The sequence below is a fragment of the Periplaneta americana genome, chromosome 10 (assembly GCF_040183065.1).
Source record: "Periplaneta americana isolate PAMFEO1 chromosome 10, P.americana_PAMFEO1_priV1, whole genome shotgun sequence".
Taxonomy (NCBI): Eukaryota; Metazoa; Arthropoda; class Insecta; order Blattodea; family Blattidae; genus Periplaneta; species Periplaneta americana.
In genome coordinates, this window is record NC_091126.1 from 181057152 (window position 1) to 181071799 (window position 14648).

Sequence of the window (14648 nt, forward strand, 5' to 3'; positions counted from 1 at the left end):
GAGTAATTATTATCAACTGCAACTTCCTATTAATTGAGCCTAAATGTCATACAAGTGCAGCTCTTAAACATGGTGCTAGTTTCGGCCCAAGACTTTATAATAAAATTACAGACCATTTTCCAAATTTGAAATATTTTAAAATTGAAGCTTTTAAAAAAGAAATTTATAAAATTATTCAGGATACATAATATTAACAATTTTTTTTTTTTTTTTACCTTTTATTTCTGTCTACTATATATATTTTTTTTTATTGAATATCAGCAGCTTCTGTCTGATTGTGAATTTATATTAAATGTGTTTTTCTCTCTTTTTCTCTTTCTTCTTTTTTGCTCTTGTGTGTTATTTATTGGTTTGATAAGTTATTTACTGTATTTAGTAAACTGTCCTTGTAAATTTTGTTATATTATTGGCTAAGACTACACCATTACACGTGCCTGGCTCTTACGGTAGTGGCTAGAAACACTTTTGTTTTATAATTTTAATTTGTACTCACTAGCTAGCTAGTTAAATACATTTTCATGAAATGTTCTTTGTGACATTACTTGAGAAATAATGCATCCATATAGAAAGAAAGAACAATGTTCTGGGTGGTCATAGTATCGGTCTGTGGTCTGTGCTGAACGCTGTTCTATTTTAATGTAAAAGTTAAAAATTTAAACAACTATTTCTATTCTTGCTTTTTTTATTTGTTCAGGTGACAAAGATTTTACAATACATTCTCAAAAATTCCTCTGAATACTTTAATACATTTTTTAACTCTTGCAAAAAGATGATGTGTTGCTCATTGATGATCATCACGAAGTTCCCTCTTTCCGGCAACAGCATCTATTGCGTGAGCTAGCAGTTTGCCTTGTGTTTAACTTTCCTTCTCTATATATGCGTCAACTTCCCTCCAATCACATAAACAAAAATCCATGGGGTTCAGGTCTGCAGATTTTGGTGCCCAAGAAATTGTACTGCCATGACCAATCTACCAATTATGAAATTTGGTGTTGAAATGAGCACCAATGATGAGAAGGAGCTCTGCCATGTAGTTAAAGGAATGTTCTCTAGTAGTCCTGGCAATGTACGAGGCAAAAATCGCTGGCACTTCAGTCCATCCATACGGGACCTATGAGCGTGCCATTCATCATACGACACCACGCATTGATAGAGAAATGAAGTTGAACATTATTTGTGCCCACAATATCATGTGGAGACCATGAAAGATTGTTACTTGTTACTGATTCCATTATAGGTGAACATGGCTTAATCAGAGAATAGCATTAATGGAATCAGTTGATGATCGATATGTAACCAGTGACAGAATCATAGACGCTTGGCATTGTTCCCTCTGTGAAGATTTTGCACATGCTGTAGGTGAAATGGACACAGTTTTTCGTCATTCATTGTTCGCCATACACGTGTTTGTGAAACATTGAGATGGGCAAAAATTCGTTGTATGCTAGTAGTAGGGCTACTTTCTTCACATTGCATTGACGTCCTTGTTCAGAAAGCACATGAACACTGGGAAGCATGTGGACCACAGTCATAGGAGCATGTGTGGCACCTTGAAAAACTCGTCTACAATGTTACTATCACAATAACAACACAGGCTGTAGTCAACTGCAGTGCTCAACTCAATAGCAGACATGTCCATCTAAAATGTATATACGTCGGCAGCACCAAATTCAAGATAGATTTAAACAGTTCTTCCTCGGCAACGGTTTGGTATAGACCACATATCCGTATGAGCTTTCTTATTCGAAATGAAATGTTACAGCTTTATATGGGGAGCCCGACTATTAATGATGTTAAGTCAAGGTCCCAATGATCTCTGTAGCTATACCTAATGTAGGGTGAAATCCTCTATATTAAAATAAACATGGTGATGTTATAATTAATTTAACAGTTTACAGCAATATCTACTATAGTGAATGTACAAATTTTCTAAATAATGTAGAATTGTAAATAGTGCAATGGTTAATTTTAATTTTCCTAAAGGAGGTAATCAATGTGATCAATATTACTATTGCAGGTTTGCCAGTTACCATTGTGGCAGGGTCAGCAACTTACGACTTGAAGTTCTATAGTACTACGGATGAATACTGCATGGTCACATCTTCATATTCCATTTTGTATTATTTGGCATATCTGGGACCAACCTGTTTTATCCTTGCCATAAACTGTATTGTCTTTATCCTTGTGACCAAAGTTCTCTTTCAACGTCGTGGCCATGCTGTAGGAAAAGTTGGAATCAATTCAGACAGCCCAGTCATCACTGTTGCTCAGGTAAATGTGCCACACACAGGGTGATTCACACAGATCGTGCAATATTCTAGGAACTAATATCACTGTGAAGAAAAAAGTTCATTTACGTATGAGAGTCATTCCATGTCAAATCGCACAGCAATAAAACACGACCTTCTCGGAAATGGTCGATTTTTTTTTCATGAATTCCAGACATCAAACAAGGAGACCCGTACTGTTTTATTTTCACAATTATTAATTATTGGTGTAGTTATGACTATTTGAAATTACGCAAATTATGCGCGCACTGTTACAAAAACTCACTTGGAACTCTGTGTCTACAGATAACTGAGATTTGTGGTTTGGCGCATTTGAAAGACTAAATACAACATTTTTTATTACTTTAGGCTTATCACAAATAAATTTAAAATTTGGCCTAATTTTTTAATAATTTATTTTTCAAAGCAAATTTATATTATATAGCCAAGTTAAAAATCTGAAAAAATATAGACTTGTTCCCTGATGTATTATCTGTAAAATACTGCATTTAGAAATGTGGGATCTGCACCCATACATTTGTAACAATTTATTTTCCTGGAGGCATGCACACACTCGCGATTCCCAGCTAATGAACTGCTTATGGCCGTGGGCTAGAAGGCTGCCCACGGAAAGTTTTACAAACTCCTCAGTTGCGTATGCGCCACACTACAATACAAATGCATTCATTCATCAAATGACTAATACTTTAAGGAACAGTAAATATCTTGAATAATTTTTCCCTCGAAATTATTCAAATCAACTTTACAGGGAGTTATACCTGAAATCTTGATTTGCAGTAAATATCTTATCTAAAGTTATTTTATTATCGTCAGCTCAGCTGAGAGGGGGAGCCCTTCACAATGCTGTATGTTTATACTGTAATATAGCCAAGTGTTTAACGATACCAAGGCTGGGTAAGGCAGTAAACTTTATGACAGTAAACAGATGGCAGGAGACAAAATATAGAAGAGAAAAATAATCAGTCAGTGTTTGAATTTCATGGAGTGGCGTGAGTTTTATACAACATTAGTGACAGCAAAGATCGCGTAATATATAAGAAGTGTTTAAATCCATTTTACCTTCCTAATCACACTTTTAAAAAGAAAAATACACTAAGATGCGTAAGTAGCGATTTATTGATAAAGCTCAATTTAAAGGAGTCTTTGAATGTGCGAATATGTGATTCTTTCCATAAAAAATCTATCAACTTCCGGATAGATCAGGTGAAATTATATGTGAAGCCGGTTGTTCTTGTAATATTAATAAACATGAATCAAATGAAAGTGCGGACAGAGAAAGTGATTATGCCAGTTCTACTTCTAGCAGTTCTATGGATACAGCGCTAGAAATCAGTAATATTGAGGAATTAAACAAGAGTTTGATGTCAATAGAATTCTTTATCAAGAAAAGAAAACTACAACAAAAACGATACCCCGTGAAAAGTTTAAAAAAAGTAAAAGGTTCCCTAGCAAGTAAAGTTTTTCATGTAGAAGATGCATTGTCATCCCTTCAAAATGCTGGGTAACTTTCGGTGCTGGACCCCGGACTCATTTCACTGGCATTATCACCTTCATTTCATTCAGACGCTAAATAACCTAGATGTTGATACAGCATCGTAAAATAACCCAATAAAATTTTTAAAATCCCTTCAAAAGTCGGCCATATTTTATTTTTGACGGAATGCAAAGAAAATGTACAACCTGAAAAATACATAGTTATTGCAGACTACAGAAATTTGTCACAAAAGTATTGTTGTCATCTCAGAAAGCATAAAACATGACACCGATTCCTTTCACTTTTTTCAATCCGAAGCAATCAATTTCTTAAGCTAAGAATTCAACGATATGAAAAAAATCATCTACTTTTCCGATAGATCAAGTTCACAATACAAAAACAAAAATAATTGCTTACATGAAGATGATTACGGAATTAGCGCCGAATGACACTTCTTTGCAACGTCGCATGGTAAAGGCCCATGTGATAGCATTGGAGGAACTGTTAAAAGATTTGCCACGAGAGCCAGCCTATACAAGATCCTATAACAACACCAAAAAAAAAAAACTGTTTGATTGGTCACAAAACACATTTATAACGTGTCATTTATATTTTGTCCATTGAATAAGCACAAAAACCACACTGAAAATTTGCAGGCCAGATACCACAATCTAAAACCAATAACTGGTAATTAAAATTACATACTTTCACTCTGTTGTCAGAAACTGAAGATTTAGTACAACAATTTTCTTTCGAGAAATAAAGTAGGCGAATGAAAATTTAAAGTGTAGTGTGAATGAAAACAAACGTTTAAAAAGCATAATGTACAAATATTTGAAGATATAACAAGTAAATTAGCAGTGTTTCCTCGAGTGACTTGATCCATACTGGGTGTAATGTTGCAACGTTCACTCGATCATCCAGCACCAATAAACCTCCCAGCGCGCTTCAACGCTTCCCGTCCACTGCTGCTGCACCGACCGCTACACAGTGTTTCGTAAGTAATTAAATTTCCATTAAACTATTGGAGATCCCATTGTGATCTTTTCTGGAATTATTAAGAATACTTCAGTGCACCTAGTAGGCATTTTTTTAGATTTTTAATACGACTATTTCACATTGATATCTAACTTTTAAAAACTGAATCATATAAAAATATTTGTAATAATTATATTAAAATTATTTAGTAAATATTTAACAAAAGACAGTACTTAAAGCTTTTAAATGCATTTTTCAAAAAAATTTTAACATCAGTATCCTCAGAAACATGTGCAACATTTTTAACGAATTTTAGCATGCAATATTTTAAAAACATGTGGACTTAAGAGGAAATAAAAACACACTTGTTGGTTTATTAGACCCATAGAGTTGGTAAAAAAAAATATAAACGCAATCAGAAATATGAAGGTCAAAATTTGTATAATTTTGTGTGATTTGACATGGAATGACTCATATGTCCGATTTTGAATAGTTTTGAAAATAATCACTGGTCTTGCTTCTGTAACAGAGGTTCCTGTGAATTTGGGTAGAGAGTTCAGAATTACACTGCTGGGAACAGTAAACAGAGTATTCAATAATAACGTGAGTCTGAGCCATTGCCGACAATTTCGTTTGATTTATTATTAGTATAATGTGTACTATGTTGATGTGCGCAGTTCACTCTCGCGTGACTACGTGCGGTCTTTGAAAATCAGCTTTAATACAAGTTTTTCTGGTGAGTAATAATGGGAATGTGATTTAATAAATTTATAATATATCCAGTACCATTTTTCAAGATATTTAAATGCTTATACGTTCGAACTTTCATTTTCAAGTTCAACTTTCAGGAGGCATTGACTTAGTCAATTTTGAAAATATGACATACGTTTATATGACATTTTTTCATCACAATTTCATCAGAAATGAGTTCCTAGAGCACTGCACGGATCTTCGTGAATCACCCTGTACATTAAAGATTGGTTGTCTTAATGAATTTCATGTGCGAAGTGTACTATTACATTTTACATTCATAGACGAGAGTCCCTTGAGGTACTGGTAGTATAAGTGTGTTAAGATTTACGTACAGAAAGAAAGATTTTATAGTATACAGTTGAACTTGGTTATTGCAACATCGAAGGGACTAAAGAAACTATGTCGCAATAAATGAGTATCACTTCTTCTTCTTCTTCAGTCCCTTCTGCTGTTAAGCGTCGAGTTCGCCTCTCTCCGTCAATTTCAATGAGTATCACCAGAGTTGCGAATTAATGGCAGTGGAAAGAGGGTGAATTCCGCGGCTTGTGACATTATTTCCCTGGCTGATGATAAAATATTGGTACCTATAGATCAGGCCTGCACAAGGTTTGCACTCTCCGAGTCGACTCACAGCTCGAGAGCGGAATGCAGATATTGGCTGCGCTCTGTATGAGGGTGGACTGGAAGAAGGGGTGATCTCGTACAAAATGTACACAAAAGTACTAGTACGAGTGTTCAGGAAATGAATTCCCGTTCAATGTTTACAAAACTACCTTGAACTATTATTAATTAATAAAGAAGTATTTATTTTACTGAAATAATAGAAACTCAATAGCTACTTAAATATTGGTCTACAATATCATATTGTTATATTTTTATTTATCAGTACATCAAAACGGGGTTTTATGCTATTGGCAGCTGAAAGGAACAGTACTGATCGTAATGAAACATCAGTTACAGATGTTCGATGCCTGCCTTTATTAAAGTTGATAACAGAAAACAATTGCTCACAAATATAAATGTTGAGTCAAACATAGCAATCATTTTGACAGCCAGCCTGTGTAGTTGTGGATATTATTGCTGTGGTTTTGTCTTGTAAAACTCAACCAGACTAGTAGTATTATTCAAACGGTCTTTAGCCCTTAGGCCACATTGAAGATCAATAATTTCAAGCTGTAAATCGTATGACACTGTTTCAACTGGTGTTGAAGGAATTTATTATGATAAATTTAAACTTCTTTCCAATTAAGACAAGATCTTGGAACCTAGAATTAAATTCATTTTGAATTTCAATTAATATTTGCACATAATCGTTTAACATGGTTTCATCATGAGCAGTTTCTGTCATTGGAAAGTGAGCCATATTACCTTCCCAAAACTGACTTATGAAAAGTGTAAGTTTACGACTGAAGTTCCATAATTTATTCAACATATCAACAATGAGGTGGCCTTTTCCCTGAAGAGAGATATTTAAATTGTTGAAGATTAATAAATTGTAATGTACCCTACCTCATGTAATAATGCAACTTTCAACTCCTGAACCTTTTTACTGCAAAACCATCGTATCTGTATGTGTCGACTAGTACAGTAGTGACGCATTATATTATGTTTTCTTCTTTCTTTCAAACGTTTGTGGCAGATAAGTATTGACTCCAGCTGCTGTGAAAAAAAAAGCATTTTGCCATGCAATATTGAAAGAATTTGTGTGATGATCACTTTTCCGTCTTTTAGATTCCTCCATTATGTAGCCATAGATAGGCAAAGTGAAATAGCTACTGATAATGCACACTACACCAGATAATTGCGTGGACTATCCTCTACCTATAGCAGGCCTACATCATTCTGACGTACCTATCCAGCGAGCTGTTAGACGGCTCTCCCACTCCAAAGGAGCGGCCGCGCTCAATGAGCGCCATTTGTGCAGGCCTACTATAGATTATACAGGGTTTATCGTGTACAACGCAATCCCCTGCCTACATCTCCCACGGCACATACGCCACAGCATGACCTGGCTTGTCTCCCTTGAATTGTGCGTAAACTAAGAAGTTTACCTTTATTTACATTGGGGACAGAGCATCTAAGAAGTTTACCTTTATTTACATTGGGGACAGAGCATCTAGAGGCTTGGAGACCATTACTTCTAAGTGGTTCGACCACCCCCTCCTCCCACACTAGCAGGTACGGTACCATTCATCTGCAAAACATTTTCTGAACAGAAGTTATTGTATTGTGAGAGCGCAGCTGGAGCAGTGAAAGTAGGTGGCCAACGTTTTCAATTACTGGTAGTAGTGCAACGAACAATTCTCCTGTGTGCAGGCTCTTCCACAGTGACATCTAGTTGCTCTGCCCTGGTATGCACAAGGTGCTCAAAATGACGTCCCTGTCCTGCTAGAGAAGCCTGGCACCTTTCGAACACGTTATTAAACACCTGACGAATTTCGGCTGCCAAAATTGTTGAAATCACAATCACTGAAATGCTAAATGAGGCAACGATTTTGTCGGACTTCTATCTCGTTACATCCACTCTCTTTAAATTTTTCTAGTAATCTGCATATCATCGATTTATTGGTAACATGTACGCCGGGAAATTTCTCACATTCCACATATGACTCTGTTCTTGCTTAGTTTAACACAATAAACACTCGTTGCTCCCTAGTGTATAACATAGTGAACGAAACTACACACAATAAGAATGAACAAACGTGTATTCATTCACACAGCAAACGAAACTGAATGAGGCTGAGTAATACACACTGTTCACAGCCTGAGGCACCTGCAAGACTAATCTTGTTACGAGAAATGGGGAAGGTTGCCAGCTGCGCAATTGGTGAGTGCTGCCTTCCTGCCTAGCTAATGCTATCCGAGCAATGCCAGAGACCTAGAATTGCATTGTACATGAGAAACCCGTTATTTAATATTGGTTATTGCCAGTGTCTTTGAATTTTTAAAGCTAGTTGCACTATTGGTAACCGCAGGTAACAGCAATGACATCTACTGACCTGGCCATGGAAGAATTTGGCTATTGCTTCATGCGGCATATGCCTAGTTTTTATTAAACCATCTATTATATGTATGTATCAAAAAGCCGTGGGCATTTCTATCTTTTTTTAACATGAGTGTTGGCAATACTGTATCATTTTGTTGAAGGTGGTTATAGGTCAACGAGTTCGTTATTGTGAATCCAGTTATAGTTTCGATTGTTTATATATTATGTTAATATATAAGCAATTAGAATGAAATGTCAAATGGTTTTATCTAAAATGTTCGCAAAACATATAAAGACTCTGGAATCAATTGAGTGATAGTTTGTCTGTCGGTGTCGGACCTTCATCAACAACAGTGGAACAAAATACCAGTAATTCCTGGCCATCTTCATTCAGGAAAGCAGAGACCAGTACTAGCAGTGATATTTATCTGATACATTGATTGGTGATGGATTTGCTGTAGAGCAGTAGTATTCAAACTTTTTTGATAACATATCCCCAAAATACATATTTTTTTTTTACCTTAGCACCCCGAAACTGCATTGTAATTGTATGAGAAATAACAAAAAACAATGAAAATATGCAAACTGCAATAATTATCAACATATATAATAAAATATGTCAGCAGTTTTACATATGTAGTCAGTGGATCAGTGCGATCCATACCTCTTGAAACAATCCCGCGTACTCCCACTGCTGTAGAGGACTATAGTATTTGTATGGGGGCTGTATCGAGTTGGAACAATCTGAGTAGCAGATGTGTCTTTTGTACAAACCCTCGGAAGAGAGAAGACTATAAAAATTTAAACGACAAAATCAGTGATCGTGGGAGAAGTGAATTTCACCTAAAATTTGCTGAAATATTAGAAGGAAGGAAAAATGGAAAAAAGAAAAATGCTAGTATCGTTGACAACAGAATTTAAGCTGAGTGAAGAAAAAATGGAGAGAAAATTGAGGTAACCGCACTTAATTTTCGTATAGCGTCCATAGTTTGTAAAGGATCTGAGTCATTCAAAATTCAGTAAGATTTATGTACATACATTGCAATTTCTGAAAAGTACTAATGTTAGAAAAGTGCTTCATTCGGACCACAGGTGTGCTAACATTATTAATTTTATAAGTAATAAAATGTCCAAGTCATTAGCACAATATTTAAATGAATCAGGCTGTGTATTTAGTAAGCACTGCTTCTTTCAAATAAATCGTGTTTAATTTTGTACGTTCAATAGAGAACCATGCAATTACTATAGAATTAACTCCTCGACTGGTGAAATTTGAACAAACATGGCATTACAGATGAAATGGTATGCAAACAATTAATTGGACTTGTATCAGCCAATCTGCAAGACACATATGAAGGAATAATTATAATTTTGAAGAGTAGATATAACAAAGACCTGATTGTTAGTCATTGCTTAAATCATAAGTTTGAACTAGCTGTAAATGATGTTATTAATTCAATGTCAGCCACTCTTCATTTTTAATAATTTATAGACTCTTTATATGAAATATTCTGTCACTCCAAAAAATCAGTTGCTACTACTTTTAGGTCTGAATTTAGAAAAATTGGGAAAATATTCGACATTGGCTGAGTGGCATCATCTTGCAGTACTGTGAAAGCTGTAATGACAAGTTACTCATTACTAGTCCATTATTTGAAAACTAAATATTTCTCTTCAAATGTAAGAAATAAAGCAAAATATCAAGGATTGCTAGAAAAGTTCACAACATGGATCTTTGTTGTAGAGTTGGCATTGCTCTAAAACACCTTAGAAGTTAAAAACAACTTTCACTACATTTTCAATTACAGAATTCAGATGCAATCTGTCTTTCATCTGAGATGAGTGTGTGTATTATCCCCTTAAATACAGTGAAGGAAACTGCAGGGATTTATCTCAAAGCAGCAAACGCTGAAGAGGAGAAGATCAAGGTATAAAGGAACCATCCAATAAAAGCAAGGAAACTTTCAACAACTTTAGACGACAATTCTTAGAAGGCCTAATATTGATAATCTGAGTGCAAGATTCTCAAACTCTTATCAATTTTTTAATCACTGTGAAGTGTTAAACAAAAGAACGTGGCTATAAACTGCAGTGAATTTGTTCTTTCCGTTGATGATAAAATTGAATCACTTTACAATTCAATAAAATTCTGTGTTGAAAATCATGAAGACTCTACTATCTCAGAAACTATTAAGGATTTCCATTTGTTTAAGGAAGTAAAGAAACAGGAATACTTGGGTAATAAATTGACGGAGCTATTCAACAGAATTAACATTACCACCTAGCTGTGAATTCCTTTTAATAACATTCTCTGTTTAATATAAATGGATAATGAATTCTTACAGAATTTGCACTATTACTAAATGCCACTGTAAACGAATTGCTTATAAAAAAAGTCTCGTTATAAAAATAATAAATCACATTTGTTCAATAGACCTACAGATAAAATCCGTACTTTTTAATGACTGTCACTGTAGATGAGTTGTCGCGGTAACCAAGTTCAACTGTATTTGATTTTACCATACTGTTATCTTGTACTGTTGTGGTGATGAATGGAGCAGTGGTGGAATCGAAGTATGGGAAGAAACTGATTCTGTGTGCAATGTTGTAAGACTAGGCATTGAAGGACTAATGTGACGACGTTGTAATGAAGTGCACTCAATTACTCTCGCCAATATTTAACATTTTGTATATTTTGTGTTCTAGATACGTGGTGCATTTACCGTGATGACTCTTCTTGGTGTCACGTGGGTGTTTGGTGCCCTTGCTCTGGGAGAATTGAAACTTGTATTCCAGTATGTATTTTGCATTTGCAACTCTCTGCAAGGCTTCATCATATTTTTGGTCCGTTGCGTCCAGTACCCCGAGGCACGCATGGCATGGCGGACGTTTCTGCACACTGGCAAGCTGAAGAAGCACCGCGGACCTCAGGGACATGGTCTGCCCTCCTCCTCGGCAGGAAACTCCCACTCTAGACACACTATCTCTTCCCAGACGCAGTCATCACAATCCCAACAGCAGGGACTGCCACAGGCCAGATCTCACAGCCAGTGTCAGTTGCCGACAAGGCTCCGTTCTTCAAAGACATCGACAAATCGCACGACAAGTTTGCCAGAATCAAGCAGCTGCTTGAGTAATAACACTGTGTCAGGAAGCGGTTCCCTGTGGAGTCGATTTCGTAAACGCGAACATGCCATCACACCTCGCATGCATGCATACTCACAGTGGAGCTTTCGAAGTATTTTTGGATCGAACCGAAATCCGACTCGTAGACCGAGGCCAGGTTCAACTTCCCAAAACGAGAAGGGAAAGGTCGAGCCACAAAATTTGAGAGACAAGAGCTACTGTTGTGCGACTCCCATCTCGGCTACTTTAACAAGGGAGTTGAAGCAGACACTGAAAGAGAGAAATGCCGACCTACGTCTCACTCGGGCACAGAGCATGCAAATTCAACCTGTGTGTTATGTCCCGGAAAGATCTCAGTCTTCAGATATCGGAAAATATTCTAAAGACTGGAAACAAGGTGTAAGCACGATGAATAAAGTCTTGCAGCACTCACAACCGACATTGCTCCATCAGAATGGGAAACCGGAGGGCTGCAGTCAACAGTCTCTTACCGGAAAAGAAGGAGAATTGACATCGTGGGAATTCATGAGGGCTCCCCAAAACAGAATATCGGAATCGAATGTGAAAGCTGTAGTAACAGGAGGGAGCCACAGCCACTCTGACCAGGGATACAGTACGGCAGAGCATTCCCCAGAGAGCCCTCGTCAAGAACCCAAACAAGCACCATCCGGTGCCATCCAACCTGACTCGTACCACCACGATCAACGACTGACTGTGTCCACACCTGATCATCTCTACCCCGATCCCAACGAGAAAGCATCGGTTAGTGATCACAATGGAATGCTGGCCAGAAGTGATGGTGATATCACCGTCCTGATACCAAAACCCGATAGCCAGATCTGCAACAAGGGACCAGCCACATATTTTGTTCTTAAGAGTGAGCCAGTACATCCCGATCTGATATACGGAAACAACACTAATATCCAGCATGCAGGAGCAGGTGGAGGACTTATCATGGAGACTGGGCTATTCTACGGAGTGCACAACCGAGACATACAAGAAGTCCGCTGCCTGGATCATCCTCCTCAACCTCGACCTGGATACAGTTCGCGTCGTAGCTCAAGCACATCGGAAGGCCACGACGGTGGAACCAGCAGCAGTGGAAGCCTTCAGTCTGAGAGCTATTCGCTAGAGATGGAGCCACGTGTCATACAGTTCTCGACACATCGTCGGCCCTTGCACCATCGTCGTTTCACTAAGAGAATTCGCTGTGAGGAGGTTTTGTAATTGCTCGTGTTCCCGTCAGTGGACAGAACACATAACAGAGGTAAAAGTAGCCAAATACCAACTGTAACTGAACCTATGCACCTTGTCATTGTGATTGCAAGCATTTTCAGCTGATAAGACGAGCAATTTTCTTTTTGGTATAATAAACAAATGGTGACAGTATTTATATTTTTTTATGTTGAATTTCATAGTCTACAAGTTTCTTGTATCTAGAGTTTCTATTAGTTCTTCATTTCTGGCACTTTCCATTTCACAACAATGCATTTATCAATATGGTATGTTTCCTTCACGCAAAGGGACCATAACTATGAGCAAATGTCAAAAGGAACTCCAAATGCATGCCATCTAGGAAGCTCATATACTGTAAGTCCTTCACCTTTTACTGGGATTTTCTCACTTTGTACTTGTGACTTCATATCAAATTTTATGTAAGAAATTTGACTTTATTTTGGGTACCAATTTGAGCATATAGAATCAAACAAAAGCTCTCTATTTGCAGTCTTGTTATAGCAGAATGTATGGATAAGCTAAATTACTTCCCTTGTCAGAAAAGCAATTAAGGTATTCTTCCCTTCATTATCATGATACTGTACAATCAATGTACACCATTTTGTGCCATAGAGAAACTTGAGAAATGATGGGAAAGTGGGGAAATAGGAAGATAACTAGATCATATTAATTCTCACGCCCAGAGCATCCGTCATATCCATTGTTACAATGTCACAGTCAAGGATGCCTGCACACTGGAGTAGTAGGGCAACTTTTCTACTTTTTAATATGTGTTCACGACTGTATATTTTTGTATGTGTGTTGGTTTCGTTGCAGTGTATCAGCACAGATGGAAACTCGTGGGCCTTCTGGTCACAGTGTTGACAGTGCCCAGACAGTATATTCTGAGAGTTTCAGAATTTTGCATATCGTAAATATAAAAATAAAAATAACAAACATGTGTTGATATGGAAAGTGTCATAAGTGATTTGTGGTAGTATATTTCTTTATTTTAATACCTATGTTGTCTCAGTTCATCACATGTAATACATTTTGTTTATGGGCAGTGCTTTTTATTTCTAGTTGAAGGTATTTCAATATGAATACATTATCTGGTAAATTAGCATGAAAGTTAGTCATGCATAGAATGTTCGGAGTCTGAGATATTAATTGTAGGTTGAAATTATTGTGTTAAACAATGTTCTAATAATTTTACTGCATATTTTAAGAATAAAGTAACATGCGTTCTTGATATTCTTGAACGCACTACTTATAAGATAAAAATTATGATAAGAATTTTTCTGTTAAAACATATATTCACTGTCAGGTATTTTAGGAGTTATAATTAACTTGACTGCTATTCAGTGATAAATTATTCCTTATAAAATTATTGATCAAAATTAAATGGTACTGGCAATTAAAGTTGGTTGAATATTGTATTCGCTTATAATTAAAATATTTAACTTCACGACCAATGGTACTTGATATTCATGTCGCATGTTGGTGCATGTATTAAAAAAAAAAATAGTGCATGTACTGTAGAGAAAGAAGACAATGTATCTTTAAGATAAACATTTTTCCCCAATAATAAATATTCTAATTTAGCTATGCAAGAAACAGACCTGCAAAATTAAGGTCATAATAACGTTTCTAGAAATGTATGCTATATTTATGGTTTCTTGGGGTGCTGAATCCAAATCTGAGTTCAGATTTTCTCTATCACGTACCATTTTTCCGCAACATGCACTGACACTTTTAGCAGTGTGGAGATAGCATTATTTAATTTAATATGAAAAAGTGATGAAGTGAAACATGTCCTGTGGCAAAT

General features: G+C 36.5%; 1 protein-coding gene across 1 annotated transcript in view; it reads left to right on the plus strand.

Annotated features, from left to right (window-relative positions):
- The window catches only part of LOC138708216 (uncharacterized), a 429355-nt gene extending 415098 nt beyond the window's left edge, over window positions 1-14257 (plus strand). The window contains exons 21-22 of the mRNA XM_069838546.1: window positions 2018-2271; window positions 11186-14257. Coding sequence (XP_069694647.1) covers window positions 2018-2271; window positions 11186-12832 — 1901 coding nt within the window. The 3' untranslated portion in view covers window positions 12833-14257. The remainder of the gene's footprint in view (window positions 1-2017; window positions 2272-11185) is intronic.
- Window positions 14258-14648: the final 391 nt, after the last annotated feature.